This window comes from Leucoraja erinacea, chromosome 14, assembly GCF_028641065.1.
Source record: "Leucoraja erinacea ecotype New England chromosome 14, Leri_hhj_1, whole genome shotgun sequence".
NCBI lineage: Eukaryota > Metazoa > Chordata > Chondrichthyes > Rajiformes > Rajidae > Leucoraja > Leucoraja erinaceus.
Window position 1 is genome coordinate 39,261,386 of NC_073390.1, and position 14,710 is coordinate 39,276,095.

General features: G+C 43.2%; 1 protein-coding gene across 4 annotated transcripts in view; it reads left to right on the top strand.

The window, feature by feature from the left end:
• Nucleotides 1-14,710, top strand: part of LOC129703610 (arf-GAP with coiled-coil, ANK repeat and PH domain-containing protein 2-like) — a 99,096-nt gene that overhangs the window by 80,075 nt on the left and 4,311 nt on the right. For 2 of the 4 annotated variants that reach the window (XR_008724593.1, XR_008724594.1), the window contains 4 exons: nucleotides 586-794; nucleotides 1,665-1,774; nucleotides 3,301-3,411; nucleotides 5,996-14,698. Coding sequence is in view for 2 of the 4 variants with exons in the window: in XM_055646210.1 (XP_055502185.1) it covers nucleotides 586-794; nucleotides 1,665-1,774; nucleotides 3,301-3,411; nucleotides 5,996-6,054 (489 nt within the window). In the remaining 2 variants the exon portion in view is untranslated. The remainder of the gene's footprint in view (nucleotides 1-585; nucleotides 795-1,664; nucleotides 1,775-3,300; nucleotides 3,412-5,995; nucleotides 14,699-14,710) is intronic. The other 2 variants (XM_055646210.1, XM_055646211.1) reach the window with 1 other exon arrangement.

A 14,710-nucleotide genomic window follows, 5' to 3' on the forward strand; every position in this document is an offset into this window, starting at 1 on the left:
GCAACAGTTATTTAATAGCCTCTCCTGTAGATGAAACCTTCCTGTCTTTTTACCCGTTTGTGTTAGGTGTGTGTGATTTGTACTCATGAATGAATGAATATGAATGAATGGATAAGTTTATTGGCCAAGTATTCACATACAAGGAATACGCCTTGGTGCTCCGCTCGCAAGTGACAACATGACACACAGTGACAGTGAAGAATGACACATAAAACATTAAACATTAATAATAAAACATTATTGATTAAACATGTGAAATTAAAAACAAAAAACAGAGCAAAAGGAGGCTACAGATTTTTGGTTATTGAGTAGAGCTCCTACTCGTGAAAAAAAGTTGTTTTTATGGCAGCTTTGACAGTCTGGAGTCGCCTTCCAGAAGGAAGTGATTAAAAGAGTTTGTGCCCAGGGTGAGAGGGATTTGAACCTGAGCGTTGATTGCCTGGTATCCAATCCTTTTTATTAATATGATCAGATATATGTACGTTTAACGCTATTTCATCAATTGCATGGTTCAGAATCTTTAATTATGAAACTTTGATTACGGTCAGTGAAAAATATGCTAAAATTATGTTGTTCCCTTCAAAGCTTCGGAACAGTTTCTGGGAGAAGGAGTGGGAAAGGATTTGTGCGCTTCGCATGAAGTGAAAGCGATGCCTATAGGATTACAGCTATACACCGCTGCTCACCGTCGAAGCCTGCCTGACATGGCAGAGGCATTGGCCTGTGGTGCTGATGTGAACTGGGCTCATCCTGACGACAACAAGGCCACTCCTCTCATTCAGGCTGTGCTGGGGGTAGGTGCCGTCAGCAATGTGGTCTCCACTGAGGGACTAGTACACAGGGTGGGAATCTCAGCTGACCAGAGCGTCCACGTGCTAGAGATGAGTGTGATCACAGGTCAGCAAGTGTGGCCACCACTCTCATCTTGTCTTTCATTTAGCTGCTTACTCAAGCAGTTCACTTACAAATGTTTGCTTCAGTGAGGTCATGTTAATATTTATTTCAATCCAATTAAGAGTAATCCTCCAATAGTTGAAGCATTGCTGCATGTGTGTGATTGGCACAGGCAAGCAAATGGGAAAGCTGAGTGACTAAAATGTTTTGCTGATTTGTTCCATGGGATTACTGTGCGTGTACCATCAGCTGGTTTATCTCACAGCTTAGGAACAATGTGCTTGGTTATGAGTGTACTCTGATCCCTGTAGTTAAACACATGGACAGGAAACATGACTCAAGCTCATGTCAGTACAGCACACATCACAGTCAATCATCTGTGTGCCATTGTGAAGGGAAATGGCATTTGTGTACCCACCAGGATATAATGAAACACAAAGTCCTGGAGCAAACCAGTGTGTCAGGAATGGACACACGACGTATCAGTTCGGGGCCCTTGTCCAGCCTGAACAGATGAGTTCCTCCCGTACTTTGTGTACATCTAGGTTAGTTCCTTTTAGCCGCTTCTTCCTGGACTGTTATTAATTCATAAGTGATAAGAGTAGAATTATGCCCATCAAGCCTACACCACACAATCATGGTTGATCTATCTCTCCCTCCTAACCCTATTCTCCTGCCTTCTCCCCATAACCCCTGACACCCCCAATGAATAACATTTTACTTTGTTTTCCTCTACTATGTGTGAATTCTGAAACTCTGTTTCATCATAGGGTTCTTTGGTTGCCTGTGAGTTTCTGCTGCAGAATGGAGCGGATGTAAACCGCAGGGACAGCCACGGCAGAGGCCCACTGCATCATGCGACCATCTTGGGCCACACCGGGTAACAAACGTACTTGCTTTCAGTGGCGTGTGAACGATCGGCTTAATGTTGCTCCGTGTATGATGTACCGCAGCAGGCAGGATATGCTTCCAATAAGCACCTTGGCATTGGTTTTCCAAAACATGTCGGGATGGTTGTATGCTTCAATATGTTTGGGAGAGTTGTCAACAGTCTAAAATGGTGTACAGGGCAGAACATTGGAGGGAGTTCAGGTGTGAAGTGCTGATAGATGAGAATCATTTTTTGTTGTCAATTACCTTGTTGAAAAGAGCAGGAAGAGTTCCAAATTTACCAACTTCATATCACTGACATAGTTTAATCTTTTCAGTTGTGTACAAAGTGGCAGGGGAGGAAATCTGATTTCTATGGTGTGTTATAGGATTGACATATTCCTCGCTGTAAAGATGACTCTCAGCAACGTGGGCTCCTTGTGTTTGAGTTTCTCTTGTCTGGCCTCGTGTGCCTGAGATTGTGTAACTGTTAATCTGGTGACAGCTGAGGGGGAGATGGGTGTTGAATCAATGATCAACAAACTAAACGTCAGGATGGGACCAGGCTTGGAAACTTGCCGTAGTTCACACACTGAGATTGCACTGAATATCACATCACATCACACGGCTGACAAGTTGTTTACATGTCAGAGAATATTTATTTGTCAGATGGTGACAGCTCACCACAAACTCTTCCATCTTCACTGCAACCTGTGGGCCAGTTATAGACTGGCCTGGTCTGTGGGGAATCACAGTCTGTGGTGAGCCTCGCCCACCTCTCCTTAGCCTCGCCCACAGCCTCGCTCACCCCTCACAGCCTCGCCCACCCCTCACAGCCTCGCCCACCACTGCTATCCTCTGCACCATCCCAGGACAGTCGTGGTTGGTGAATGATGAAGAGCAGAACTGGCCAGGCCCTTCTTTGTTGCCAAAAAGTGTTAATTTATTCCGACTGATTTTTAGCTTCAACAACCTTCTGTTCAGTTGAATGTGAATCTGAGAATGTTGTTAATACCTGGATACTGCAGACCAACCCAGCCCAAGTTCTGAATGTTATCACTTACGGCTGCCAGCATGTCCCCCTTTTATTAACAAGAATGTACATTTCATCATACTTATTCCAAAAGCAATTTTAACAAATGGTGGCAAGGTAATCATTTGAAAGACCACCGTGGTAATTTAGCTTGTGGGACCATGGCAGTAGCTTAACAGTGGTGACAAGTAAAGAATGAATGTAAGTATACTTTAGAACTGGTGGTAGTTGAGTGAGGGAGTGGAGGGTACAGAGAGGGCATGTTCAGTGAAGGGTGGACTTGATCATTTAGAGGCTGTAGATGAGCCCCACTCCTGGATAAATCACCTGTCCTACACTCAATCCTGCAAACGCCCATGCTGAAGGGGGGGAGATTAGCATTGTAGCGTCACGTGATGATGTACGACACCCTTATGTTACATTGAGTATAAGACTCCAGTGTGCAGCAATTCTATTTGATGATTTTGCAGCAATATTCATGACCTTTCTCTATCTTACTTCAGACAAGTGTGTTTATTTCTGAAACGAGGAGCTGATCAAGATGCACGGGACGGAGACCAGAAAGACCCACTCAGCATCGCTGTGGAAGCTGCCAATGCAGACATCGTCACACTGTACGTTTCAATGCCCACGCCTGCTTTTATTAGCCACATTTTTGTTTGGTATAAAGGATTAGAAGTTGGTTAGTAAGCATTTTTGGTGTTTTCTGCCATTCATTGCGATCTTGTTAGCAAATATCAATTCATCTCCAATGTAAAGTAGTGATAATCTACAGTCTGTGGTGACCCTCGCCCACCCCTCACAGCCTCGCCCACTCCCCCTCCCTCTCCCCGTCCTCAAAACCCACTTCCTCCCCCCGTCCTCACAGCCTCGCCCATTCCCCCCCCCCCCCCCCCCGTCCTCACAGCCTCGCCCCCCCCCACCCACCCGTCCTCACAGCCTTCGATGGTGAACAGCCAAAATATCACACACAAACTCCAGTGGGTGGCTGAGCAGTCAGCTTATGCCAGTAATGATCAACTGCCCTCATGATGGGAGACATAATGATAATTTTTAAAAGTAATATGGACAGGAAACATTTAGAGAGATATGGGACAAATGTAGGCAAATGGGACTCACCATTTAGAACAACAGAGGAGGACAAAGGGGTTAATTAAGAGAGGGGTGGAAAGAGCATGAAAGAAAGCTTGCGGGGAATATAAAAAGTTTCTATAGGTATGTAAATAGGAAAAGATTAGTGAAGACAAATATAGGTTCCTTACAGTCAGAGACGGGTGAATTTTTAATGGGAAACAAGGAAATGGCAGAACAGTTAATCGAGTACTTTGGTTTTGTCTTCACTAAGGAAGACACAAACAATCTCCCGGAAATAATAGGGGACCGAAGATCTAGTGGGAGGGAGGAACTAAAGGGAATCCACATTAGTCAGGAAATGGTGTTAGGTAAACTGTTGGGACTGAAGGCAGATAAATCCCCAGGGCCTGATGGTCTGCATCCCAGAGGACTCAAGGAAGTGGCCTTAGAAATCGTGGATTCATTGGTGATCATTTTCTAATATTCTCTTGCCTCCGGATCAGTTCCTGTGGACTGGAGGGTAGCCAATGTGGTAACTCCACTTTTTAAGAATGAAGGGAGAGAGAAAACGGGGAATTATAGACCAGTTAGCCTTACATCGGTAGTGGGGAAGATGCTGGAGTCGATTATTAAAGATGTTATAGCAGCGCATTTGGAAAGCAGTGATGGGATCGGTCAAAGTCAGCATGGATTTATGAAGGGGAAATCATGCTTGACTGATCTTCTGGAATTTTTTGAGGATGTAACAAGTAGAATGGATAAGGGGGAGCCAGTGGATGTAGTGTATCTGAACTTTCAAAAAGCCTTTAACAAGGTCCCACACAAAAGATCAGTGTGCAAAATTAGAGCACATGGTATTGAGGGTAGGGTATTGACATGGATAGAGAACCAGTTGGCAGACAGGAAGCAAAGAGTAGGAATTAACGGGTCCTTTTCAGAATGGCAGGTAGTGACTAGTGGGGTGCTGCAAGGCTCAGTGCTGGGACCCCAGTTGTTTATAATATATATTAATGATTTAGACGTGGGAATTAAATGTAACATCTCCAAGTTTACGGATGACACAAACTTGGTGGCAGTGTGAGCTGCGAGGAGGATGCTATGAGGCTGCAGGGTGACTTGGATAGCTTGGGTGAGTGGGCAGAAGCATGGCAGACATAGTATAATGTGGATAAATCTGAGGTGGTGGCAAGAACAGGAAGGCAGATTATTATCTGAATGGTGTCAGATTAGAAAAAGGGGAGGTGCAATGAGATCTGGGTGTGCTAGTAAATCAGTCACTGAAAGTAAGTATGCGGGTACAGCAGGCAGTGAAGAAAGCTAATGGCATGTTGGCCTTCATTGCGAGAAGATTTGAGTTTAGGAGCAAGTACTACTGCAGTTGTACAGGGCCCTGGTAATACCGCACCTGGAGTATTGTGTGCAATTTTGGTCTTCTAATTTGAGGAAGGACATTATTGCTATTGAGGGGATGCAGCATAGGTTCACCAGGTTAATTCCCGGGATGGCGGGACTGTCATATGATGAAAGAATGGGTCGACTGGGCTTGTATTCGCAGGAATTTAGAAGGATGAGAGGGAATCTTATAGAAACATATTAAATTCTTAGAGGATTGGAGAGGGTAGATGCAGGAAAAATGTTCCTGATGTTGGGGTAGTCCAGAACCAGGGGTCACAGTATAAGAATAAAGGGTAGGCCATTTAGGACTGAGATGAGGAAAAACATTTTCACCCAGAGAGTTGTGAATCTGTGGAATTCTCTGCCACAGAAGGCACTGGATGTTTTCAAGAGAGAGTTAGATTTAGCTCTTCGGGCTAAGGGAATCAAGGGATATGGGGAAAAAGCAGGAACGGGGTACTGATTTTGGATGATCAGCCATGATCATATTGAATAGCTGTGCTGGCTGGAAGGGCCAAATGGCCTACTCCTGCACCTATTTTCTATGTCTCTATTTTCTATGCCAACCTGGTCGGCGTGGACAAGGTGGCTGAAGGGCTTGTTTCTCTGCTTTTCACTTTTATGTCATAATACCCAGAAGGATACGTAGTTACAAAACATATAGTCGGTGTTTTTGATCTTTGATGACTTTGTTAGTTTACTGAGCAAGTTGATGTATTGTTTTCACAGGTTGCGCCTGGCCAAGATGAATGATGAGATGCGAGAATCTGAGGGCATCGGGCAGTCAGGTCATTATTCCAGTAACAGTCACACCGAGATGCAATATAAAAAGTGCATACAGGAATTTATTAGCTTGCAGCTGGAGGATTCTTGAATCGTATGATGTGGATTCGTATGATGTGGATTTTAAATGGTTATATAGACGTCAGTTGTCTGGACGGGGGGGGGAAGGTTGGTGGCCATGTGATTTGACAGGTGATTTGGCGATCAAAGGACCAATGCTTTGACCAGCTCAATCTCAAATGGAGAATCTTTTAATCAGGAAGAATGTGCACGCCAACATGATTTGGCTAATCTAAATCATGCACCTCACAAGTTTCAACCAGTATTTGCAAAGTGATATTTTCCGGAATAGTTCCTGATGATATTTTCATTGCTCATTAAATTTTTAATAATAGTTTTGAAAATATGAGAGCCTATAATTGCCTTGAGTCATGAGTTTGTTTTGAAACGGTGAAAGTAGGAGGTTGCAGGAGAGGGGTTGTGTGCCTGGTTCCCGGGGTACATCTGACTAGTCTCGCTCTCACAGCCCCACTCAGTGATACAAACCTCTGCTGCCGAGGAATAGGCCTGGCAGCCCCCTCACCCTGCCCACACCCCCCTTCTGACGTAAACCAATGCAAAGGCAATCAACTCCAATCACAACACTCTAAAGGCACTTGGATAGATACATGGATAGGAAAGGTTTAGAGGGAAATGAACCACATGCGGGCAAATGGGACCATCATAGGTGGGACATCTTGGTTAGCATGACCGTTGGGCCGAAGGGCCTGTTTCCATGCTATATGACTATGATACTACAACGGGGTTGTCTAGTCGCCAGTTCTGGTCCTGTTGTTGATTGATATCCATCCCCTTGCACTTTGCAAAAGTAAATCACTGGAGAACAAACCAGGGGCTGGAATTATGACTGACTTTTCTTTTTTAGTCCATAGACTAGAATACAGTACACCCCCTAAAATTAACCTTTTGTCCTCATTAGTCCATTTGGCCATTCTTAGCTGCATCAGTTCCTCGTGATTTTATTTTTTACTTTTTGTACTTTAGCACAACTTGCTTCCTTGATTGGAAAAGGTTATCAATGTTTATTTGCATCAGTATAAAAGACTGCGTTGATCCTGTTGCTGGGAGACTGTGCTGCAGCACGTGCTCACCAGCTCCACAGCCTTCAGTCAGCAATGGTCATCATGTCAACAGAGCAGAATTAGGCCATTCGGCCCATTGAGTCTACTCCGCCATTCAATCATGGCTGATCTATCTCTCCCTCTCAACCCCATTCTCCTGCCTTCTCCCCATAATCCCTGACACCCGCACTGATCAAGAATCTATCTATCTCTGCCTTAAAAAAATACCCAATGACTTTGCCTCCACAGCCGTCAGTGGCAAAGAATTCCGCAGATTCACTACTCTCCAAAGAAATTCCTCCTCATCTCCTTCCTAAAGGAAGGCCCTCTAATTCTGAGGCTGTGCCCTCTGGTCCTAGACTCTCCCACTAGTGGAAACATCCTCTCCACATCCACTCTATGCAGGCCTTTCACTATTCGTTAAGTTTCAAAGACCCGCCTCATCCTGGTCAACAGTCCCTTCCACTGTTGGGCAGAAGTCACAACTCACTGTTGGCTGTTCATGGTCAGTCACACTGCCACAACACGCACACTCAAACATACAACTGCACTGGGCCGCAAAGTTTAGACAGCTAAATTATTCCAGTGCACAGAGAAAAAATTAACATAAGAAATGTTTAATTTTAACATTTCTTTCAAATGCAATGCAAGTGGAATATATGGTAATTTTTCCTGTTACTTTTAATATTGCTGAGAAAGACAATAAGATACAAATATTCTTGCTGTTGTATCTTGATGGTTTTAGTGTGTGGAGTTTTTTGTTAATTCAGTGTGAAAATATTCTTTCTCCAAATGTCAAGCTTTTATAAACACATTTCACTTTGTGCAGGTAGTTTAATTTGGATTTCTGTTGGTCAATAGACAATAGGTGCAGGAGTAGGCCATTCGGCCCTTCGAGCCAGCACCGCCATTCAATGTGATCATGGCTGATCATCCCCAATCAGTTCCTGCCTTCTCCCCATATCCCCTGACTCCGCTATTTTTAAGAGCCCCATCTAGCTCTCCCTTGAAAGCATCCAGAGAACCTGCCTCCACTGCCCTCTGAGGCAGAGAATTCCACAGACTCACCACTCTGTGAGAAAAAGTGCTTCCTCGTCTCCGTTCTAAATGGCTTACTCCTTATTCTTAAACTGTGGCCCCTGGTTCTGGACTCCCCCAACATCGGGAACATGTTTCCTGCCTCTAGCATGTCCAAACCCTTAACAATCTTATATGTTTCAATGAGATACCCTCTCATCCTTATAAACTCCAGAGCGTACAAGCCCAGCTGCTCCATTCTCTCAGCATAGGATAGTCACACCATCCTGGGAATTAACCTTGTAAACCAATGCTGCACTCCCTCAATAGCAAGAGTGTCCTTCCTCATATTAGGGGACCAAAACTGCACACAATACTCCAGGTGTGGTCTCTTTAATATTTACACTTTTAATTAGAAATGAATAAGGCACAAGAGTGACATTTTAAGTTTTTAATACTTCAAGAGCAGGGAATATAATAATGTGTGGTGTAGTGTTCGTGTTGCTGGGTGGGTGATGTGGGATGAAGGGCCTGCCCTTGTGCTGGATCTCTTCATTACTCTATGATTATTGCATAAATATAAAAATGTGATGAAATGTTAGAAAACATTGCATTGGCAGTTATGATTTCATATATTCAATGTATGGCTGATAATCATAACTTGATTATGATACTTGCTCAGTGATTTATAAAGACCAAAAGTAAAAGAAACCGCAGGATAAATGATGATGTTAAAAGCCAAAGCCATATAGACCACATCCTGCACCAACCTTGTAGTTCGGTTTGAATTGTACATCATAAGAGCCAAATTGGTGCTAGCAAATGTATCCGTTTCATTTCATTACTTTATTATTGGTCTATATTTGCAAGTATACTTTTGAATGTATATGTGTGCCTTTTTGTGTTCTCAATCTGGGATTGCAATGAGATATTTTTGTATATACCTTGTATGAACTGTCGTGCACTTTAAATGTAGCATTGCGATAAAAGAAATGCAGTTGCTAATGTCAAGGTCGACTTGAATGAACATTCCAATGTTGAAGCAAGTTTAGCAGTTAAAATACCTGATGTATCTCCTGAGTTCATAATTTAAACCCTTGTGTTTCCAACAATATTTGGGGAAATAAATTGTAGCCTGAATCCTCTTGCTCAAAGTTCCCATAGGATAGTTTTAGTCCAGATTTAAAGTCTGAAAACGGTGCTGATCTGAATGGCATTGGGCTCCATCGATACATAGACAATAGGTGCAGGAGGAGTCCATTTGGCCCTTCCAGCCAGCACCGCCATTCAATGTGATCATGGCTGATCATCCACAATCAGTGCCCCGTTCCTGCCTTTCCATATCCCTTGATTCCATTAGCCTTAAGAGCTAAATCTAACTCTCTCTTGAATGTATTTGGTGAATTAGCCTCCACTGCCTTCTGAGGCAGAGAATTCCACAAATTCACAACTCTGTGTGAAAAGGTTTTTCATCATCTCAGTTCTAAATGGCCTACCCCTTATTCTTAAACTGTGGACGCTGGTTCTTGTCATCCTTCTAAATTCCAGTGACTGCAAGCCCAGTCGTCCATTCTTTCATCATATGACAGTCCTGCCATCCCAGGAATTAACCTCATGAACCTACGCTGCTCTGCTTCAATAGCAATAATGTCCTCCCTCAAATTGGGAGACCAAACCTGCACACAATACTCCAGGTGTGGTCTCACCAGGGCCCTGCACAACTGCAGAAGTCCTATACTTAATTCCTCTCGTTATGATGGCCGACATGCCATTAGCTTTCTTCACTGCCTGCTGTAGCTGCATGCTTACTTTCAGTGACTGATGTACAAGGACACCCAGGTCTCATCGTACTTCCCCCTTTCCTAACTTGACACCATTCATATAATAATCTGCCTTCCTGTTCTTGCCACCAAAGTGGATAACCTCACATTTATCCACATTAAACTGCATCTGCCATGCATCTGCCCTCTCACCCAACCTGTCCAAGGCACCCTGCATCCTCATAGCATCCTCTTCACAGTTCATACAGCCACCCAGCTTTGTGTCATCTGCAAATTTGCTAATGTTACTTTTAACACCTTCATCTAAATCATTCATGTATATTGTAAATAGCTGCGGTCCCAGCACCAAGCCTTGCGGTACTCCACTATTCACTGCCTGCCATTCTGAAAGGGACCTGTTAATCCCTACTCTTTGTTTCCTGTCTGCCAAACAATTTTCCATCCATGTCAGCACTCTATCCCCAATACCATGTGCTCTAATTTTGCCCACTAATCTCCTGTATCAAAGGCTTTCTGAAAGTCCAGGTACACTACATCCACTGGCTCTCCCTTGTTCATTTTACTTGTTACATCCTCAAAAAATCCCAGAAGATTAGTCAAGCATGATTTTCCCTTCGTAAATCCATACTGACTCGGACCCATCCTGTTACTGCTATCCAAATGCGGCGCAATTTCATTTTTAATAATGGCATATCTCAGACATTCTGCACAATGCTATTGTTAATTTCAATCGGGCACCAGCTGACTGTGGAGAATCCATTCAACCTGTTGCAGAAGACCCAATAATTACTGGAATCTTTAGTTTGTGTGTTCACGTAATCTACCTAGACTGCTCTTATCCATCCAGTTTTGATTTTCAAACTGATTCTCAAAATATAAACTTTGGCCTTGTTTACTTCTTGAATGATTATTCTAACTTAGCCTGTTATCTTTGTGGACTTGTTCAACTGCATAACATGATCAGTATTTTCTTTCAGTGTCTACCTTTTAACTTCTTAATATGGAGCTGTGATCTTCAAAGTGTAATATAAAGTAGCCACATGATAGCTGCACAATTTTATTCTTACAAATCTTGACATATGATCAAATCTGCTTCTTGTCAATTGCATCTTTAAGCCATAGGTTCAAATGAAGGAAAGTGTGCTTATGTTCAAACTTGTAGGTAATATTGGATTACATCTAAATTCTTGATTTATAATGTGCTAACAATTGTGACTTTGCTTCTGCTTGAGTTAAATATTGATCTAAATGTATATAAATGATTTGCAGAGCTGTATATTCATGCAAAAGCAGAACTCCAAAATTATCTCAACTTAGTGGGTGCTGGTGACATAACGTGTGGAAAGAACTGCAGAAGCTGGTTTAAATCGAAGGTAAACACGAAATGTGGAGTAACTCAACGGGGACAGGCAGCATCTCTGGAGAGAAGGAATGGGTGACGTTTCGAGTCGAGACCCTTCTTCAGACTGAAACGTCACCCATTCCTCCTCTCCAGAGATGTTGCCTTACCTGCTGTTACTCCAGCATTTTGTGTCTACCTGGTGACATAACTCTGGTTAAAAGCAGGACCCAATTTACTCATCCATGTTGGCACCCATATTTGTTGAATTTTTTAACATATAATATTTAAGATAAATTAATCTCCATCAATTGGGAAAGTTACTTGTAGGAAAAAAATTAAATTAAGCCAATAACACTACAATTTTAATGTTTACTAGACTAAGTGGGACCCGTTGGGCCCCGTTCCCCCAACGCAATATTCCACCACTCACCCGTTCCCCCAACACAATATTCCACCACTCACCCATAGCCCCCAACTGCACAGGCGCGGCTCATTTACCCTCATCGCCCAACACGCCTTCCCCCTCCCCTTGTTCTATCCCCTCTCCTCCTCCACTCCCTCCCTCGCCTTTCCCTTCTTTCCCCTACCCTCAGTCACTCCCTCCCTCCATAACCCCTCTCGCCTCCCAACCCTGGTCCTCTCCCCCTATCTCCCTATCTTTACAACAATGTAATAAATCTCTCATTGCACTGCGTGGGGGTTTATGTAAATGAGATCCATAGTAACGTCATAGCTGCTAACTGCCAGTGCAGATGGAAGAAATAATGCAAAGTGGGATTTTGTAGTTAAAACGTGAATAACTTGTAAAATGTAACATCAATCTGAACAAAGCTTGATACACCACACACAGACAATGGTGAGTAAGGTGGGCCTAAAATTGTAGTGCTATCGTGTACCGTTTTGACGTAATTCAGATCATAACAATGCACGTAAACACACAGAGAGACACACGGACAGACAGACTCACAAACAAACAAGATGAGAGTTTTAGTAATATACTAGACTAAGTGGGACCCATTGGGTCCCAGCTTCACATGGGAGGGCTGTTCCCCCAACGCAATATTCCACCTCTCCACCAATTCCAATATTGCTGGCCAGTGGGGGAGGCGGGGGGGGCTTTCTGGAGTGCTAGCATGGTGTTGTGAGCCGAATGGACTGGTTTCCAGAGGGCTAATATGGACATCGTGGGCTGAATGGATTCTTGGGCTGGCAGCTCAGTCACTGAGACCACTCTCACTAACACACACACACACACACACACACACACACACACACACACACACACACACACACACACACACACACACACACACACACTCTCACACTCTCACACTCTCACACTCTCACACTCTCACACTCTCACACTCTCACACACTCAAACACACACACACACACACCATATATATGGCAGGAAACTTTCTTGACTACTCATACGGCTGAGTGTGGCCTCTCCACTTTGGGACTTCTGAAATCAGCGTGACCTCTGCACTTACTGGAAATTACGCAATCAGCGCAACCTGTCCACTAAGCGGAAGTCACAAAATGAGCTTTTGAACCAAACACAGTCGTACCTAATAAAGCATTTATTCCTTCCAAACACAGTCGGACCTAATAAAGCATTGCAGTTTCAAGCACAGGCATGGCAGCAGGCCAAACAACTCATGGCATTGTCATTAAGGGCTAACAAATCATTTATTGCCAGTACTTTGCAGACTCACAGTTCAGCTGATTCACAGCTTAGAATGAGAGTCGTGGCCTCTCCCTCGTGTTCTTGCAGAATGACTGAGTCACGTCCAGGCATCCGGGGTTTTATAGTCCTGCCCCCCTGGAAGGGGCGTTACCTTCATCGTGGTGATTGACAGGCGAGAGGATCTCTAGGTTTTTTAAACACTCATAACTTTTTTATTTTTCATTGATGGGAAAAATTCTCGGGGGCCTGCTCAGTGGAGGATGACTGTGAGTAAGATGGCCAAAAATCATAGTGATGTATGGCAGCGATCTTTCTAAAATCAATATACAGCGCAGACAGGAAGTGGTCAAGATGAGACTTTTAATTAGATAGATATATAGATAGATGTTTGTATGGGAGAATTAACAAACACTGAAGCGATTGGCCTAACTTAAACCCTTCACTCCTGCATTTCTGTACACTGCAGTTGCTCCTCAGTCCTTTACGCATAGGATTGATCTTTCTGAACCTAGTTCAATTTGCACGTGTGCAGTGTTGAAATTCCAAAGGAATTGTTTTTGAAATCTGTGGCATAGCATTATAATTAGTTTAGTACATTAGGAACATGAGATTTGTTGAACATGTGATACCAGTTTGAAAATGGTAAATGAATCTTGGTTGACAATGTAATGAGCTGTATCTCATACAATATGCATGAGGGCTGAAATATCAGCTTGGGGTTTGTCTGAAACATTCATTTGTGGGATCCTATTTAAACACTTTGGCCAGTTCTTCTTTTCATCCTTGACTGTTTCCTAACATAAGGACACTGTATGATTGAGGGGTCAAGCAAAGAAGTGTTGACAGATCTCTTGAAGATCTTGAAAAGATGATCCTGGGTGCAGTATACATTCACATCCTGAGGAGTTTATTGGATTTTAGTTTTACTGAACTGTTCTCTATTTGCTTCTTGCCCATAGCGTGTTAGTGTTCCATACTATTTGCTTCTTGCCCATAGTGTTAGTTTCTACTTCTTCTTCTTGCATATGGTGTGCACAGCCCAAAGTTGTAGGACAACTTGTTTCTATTTTACCTTATTTGATTGTGCACGCCAGGTTGATTGCATTCGTTGAAACAGGGTGGACCACGAGAAGGTTGCAATCTTCCACCCCAGAGTTAGTTCGAGGCACACTGCTGATTAAGTATGTTAAGCATGTTGCAGGTGGAATGCCATGAGAAACGTTGGCCCTCAGTTCTCTGCAATCTGTATTTTAATGTAACATTGAATACATATTTAAATGTGGAAAAATTAGTAAATGTTGGTGCACAAAAGGAAAGGAGGAAAGAGAAAATGGATGAAATGGATTGTCTGCCCTGGATTATTAAGTGTTAAGTACTGTTGCATTGTAGATTTAACGGTTGTAGATTTGGGGAAATGTACCAACATGAACACATGAAGTGGTGAGGTGAAGCTTTGATGCTCTGCCACTACATTGGTCCTGCCAGTGGGCACTGTTCAGGCTAGGTTGCTGCTTTCTGCACAGACACGTGAATGGGTCTGTATTTAGAGGTAAAGCAAGAGGGAAAATAATCTTCTCAAAATGAAAATGAAGATATTGAGATAATAATCTGGAAATGTTGCAGGTGAAGGTGTCCTATTATAATGTCTCCTGATTCTTGCACTCTTCCTTTGATGTTGCTGCTGTGAGATTCATGCAGGTACAGTAGCAC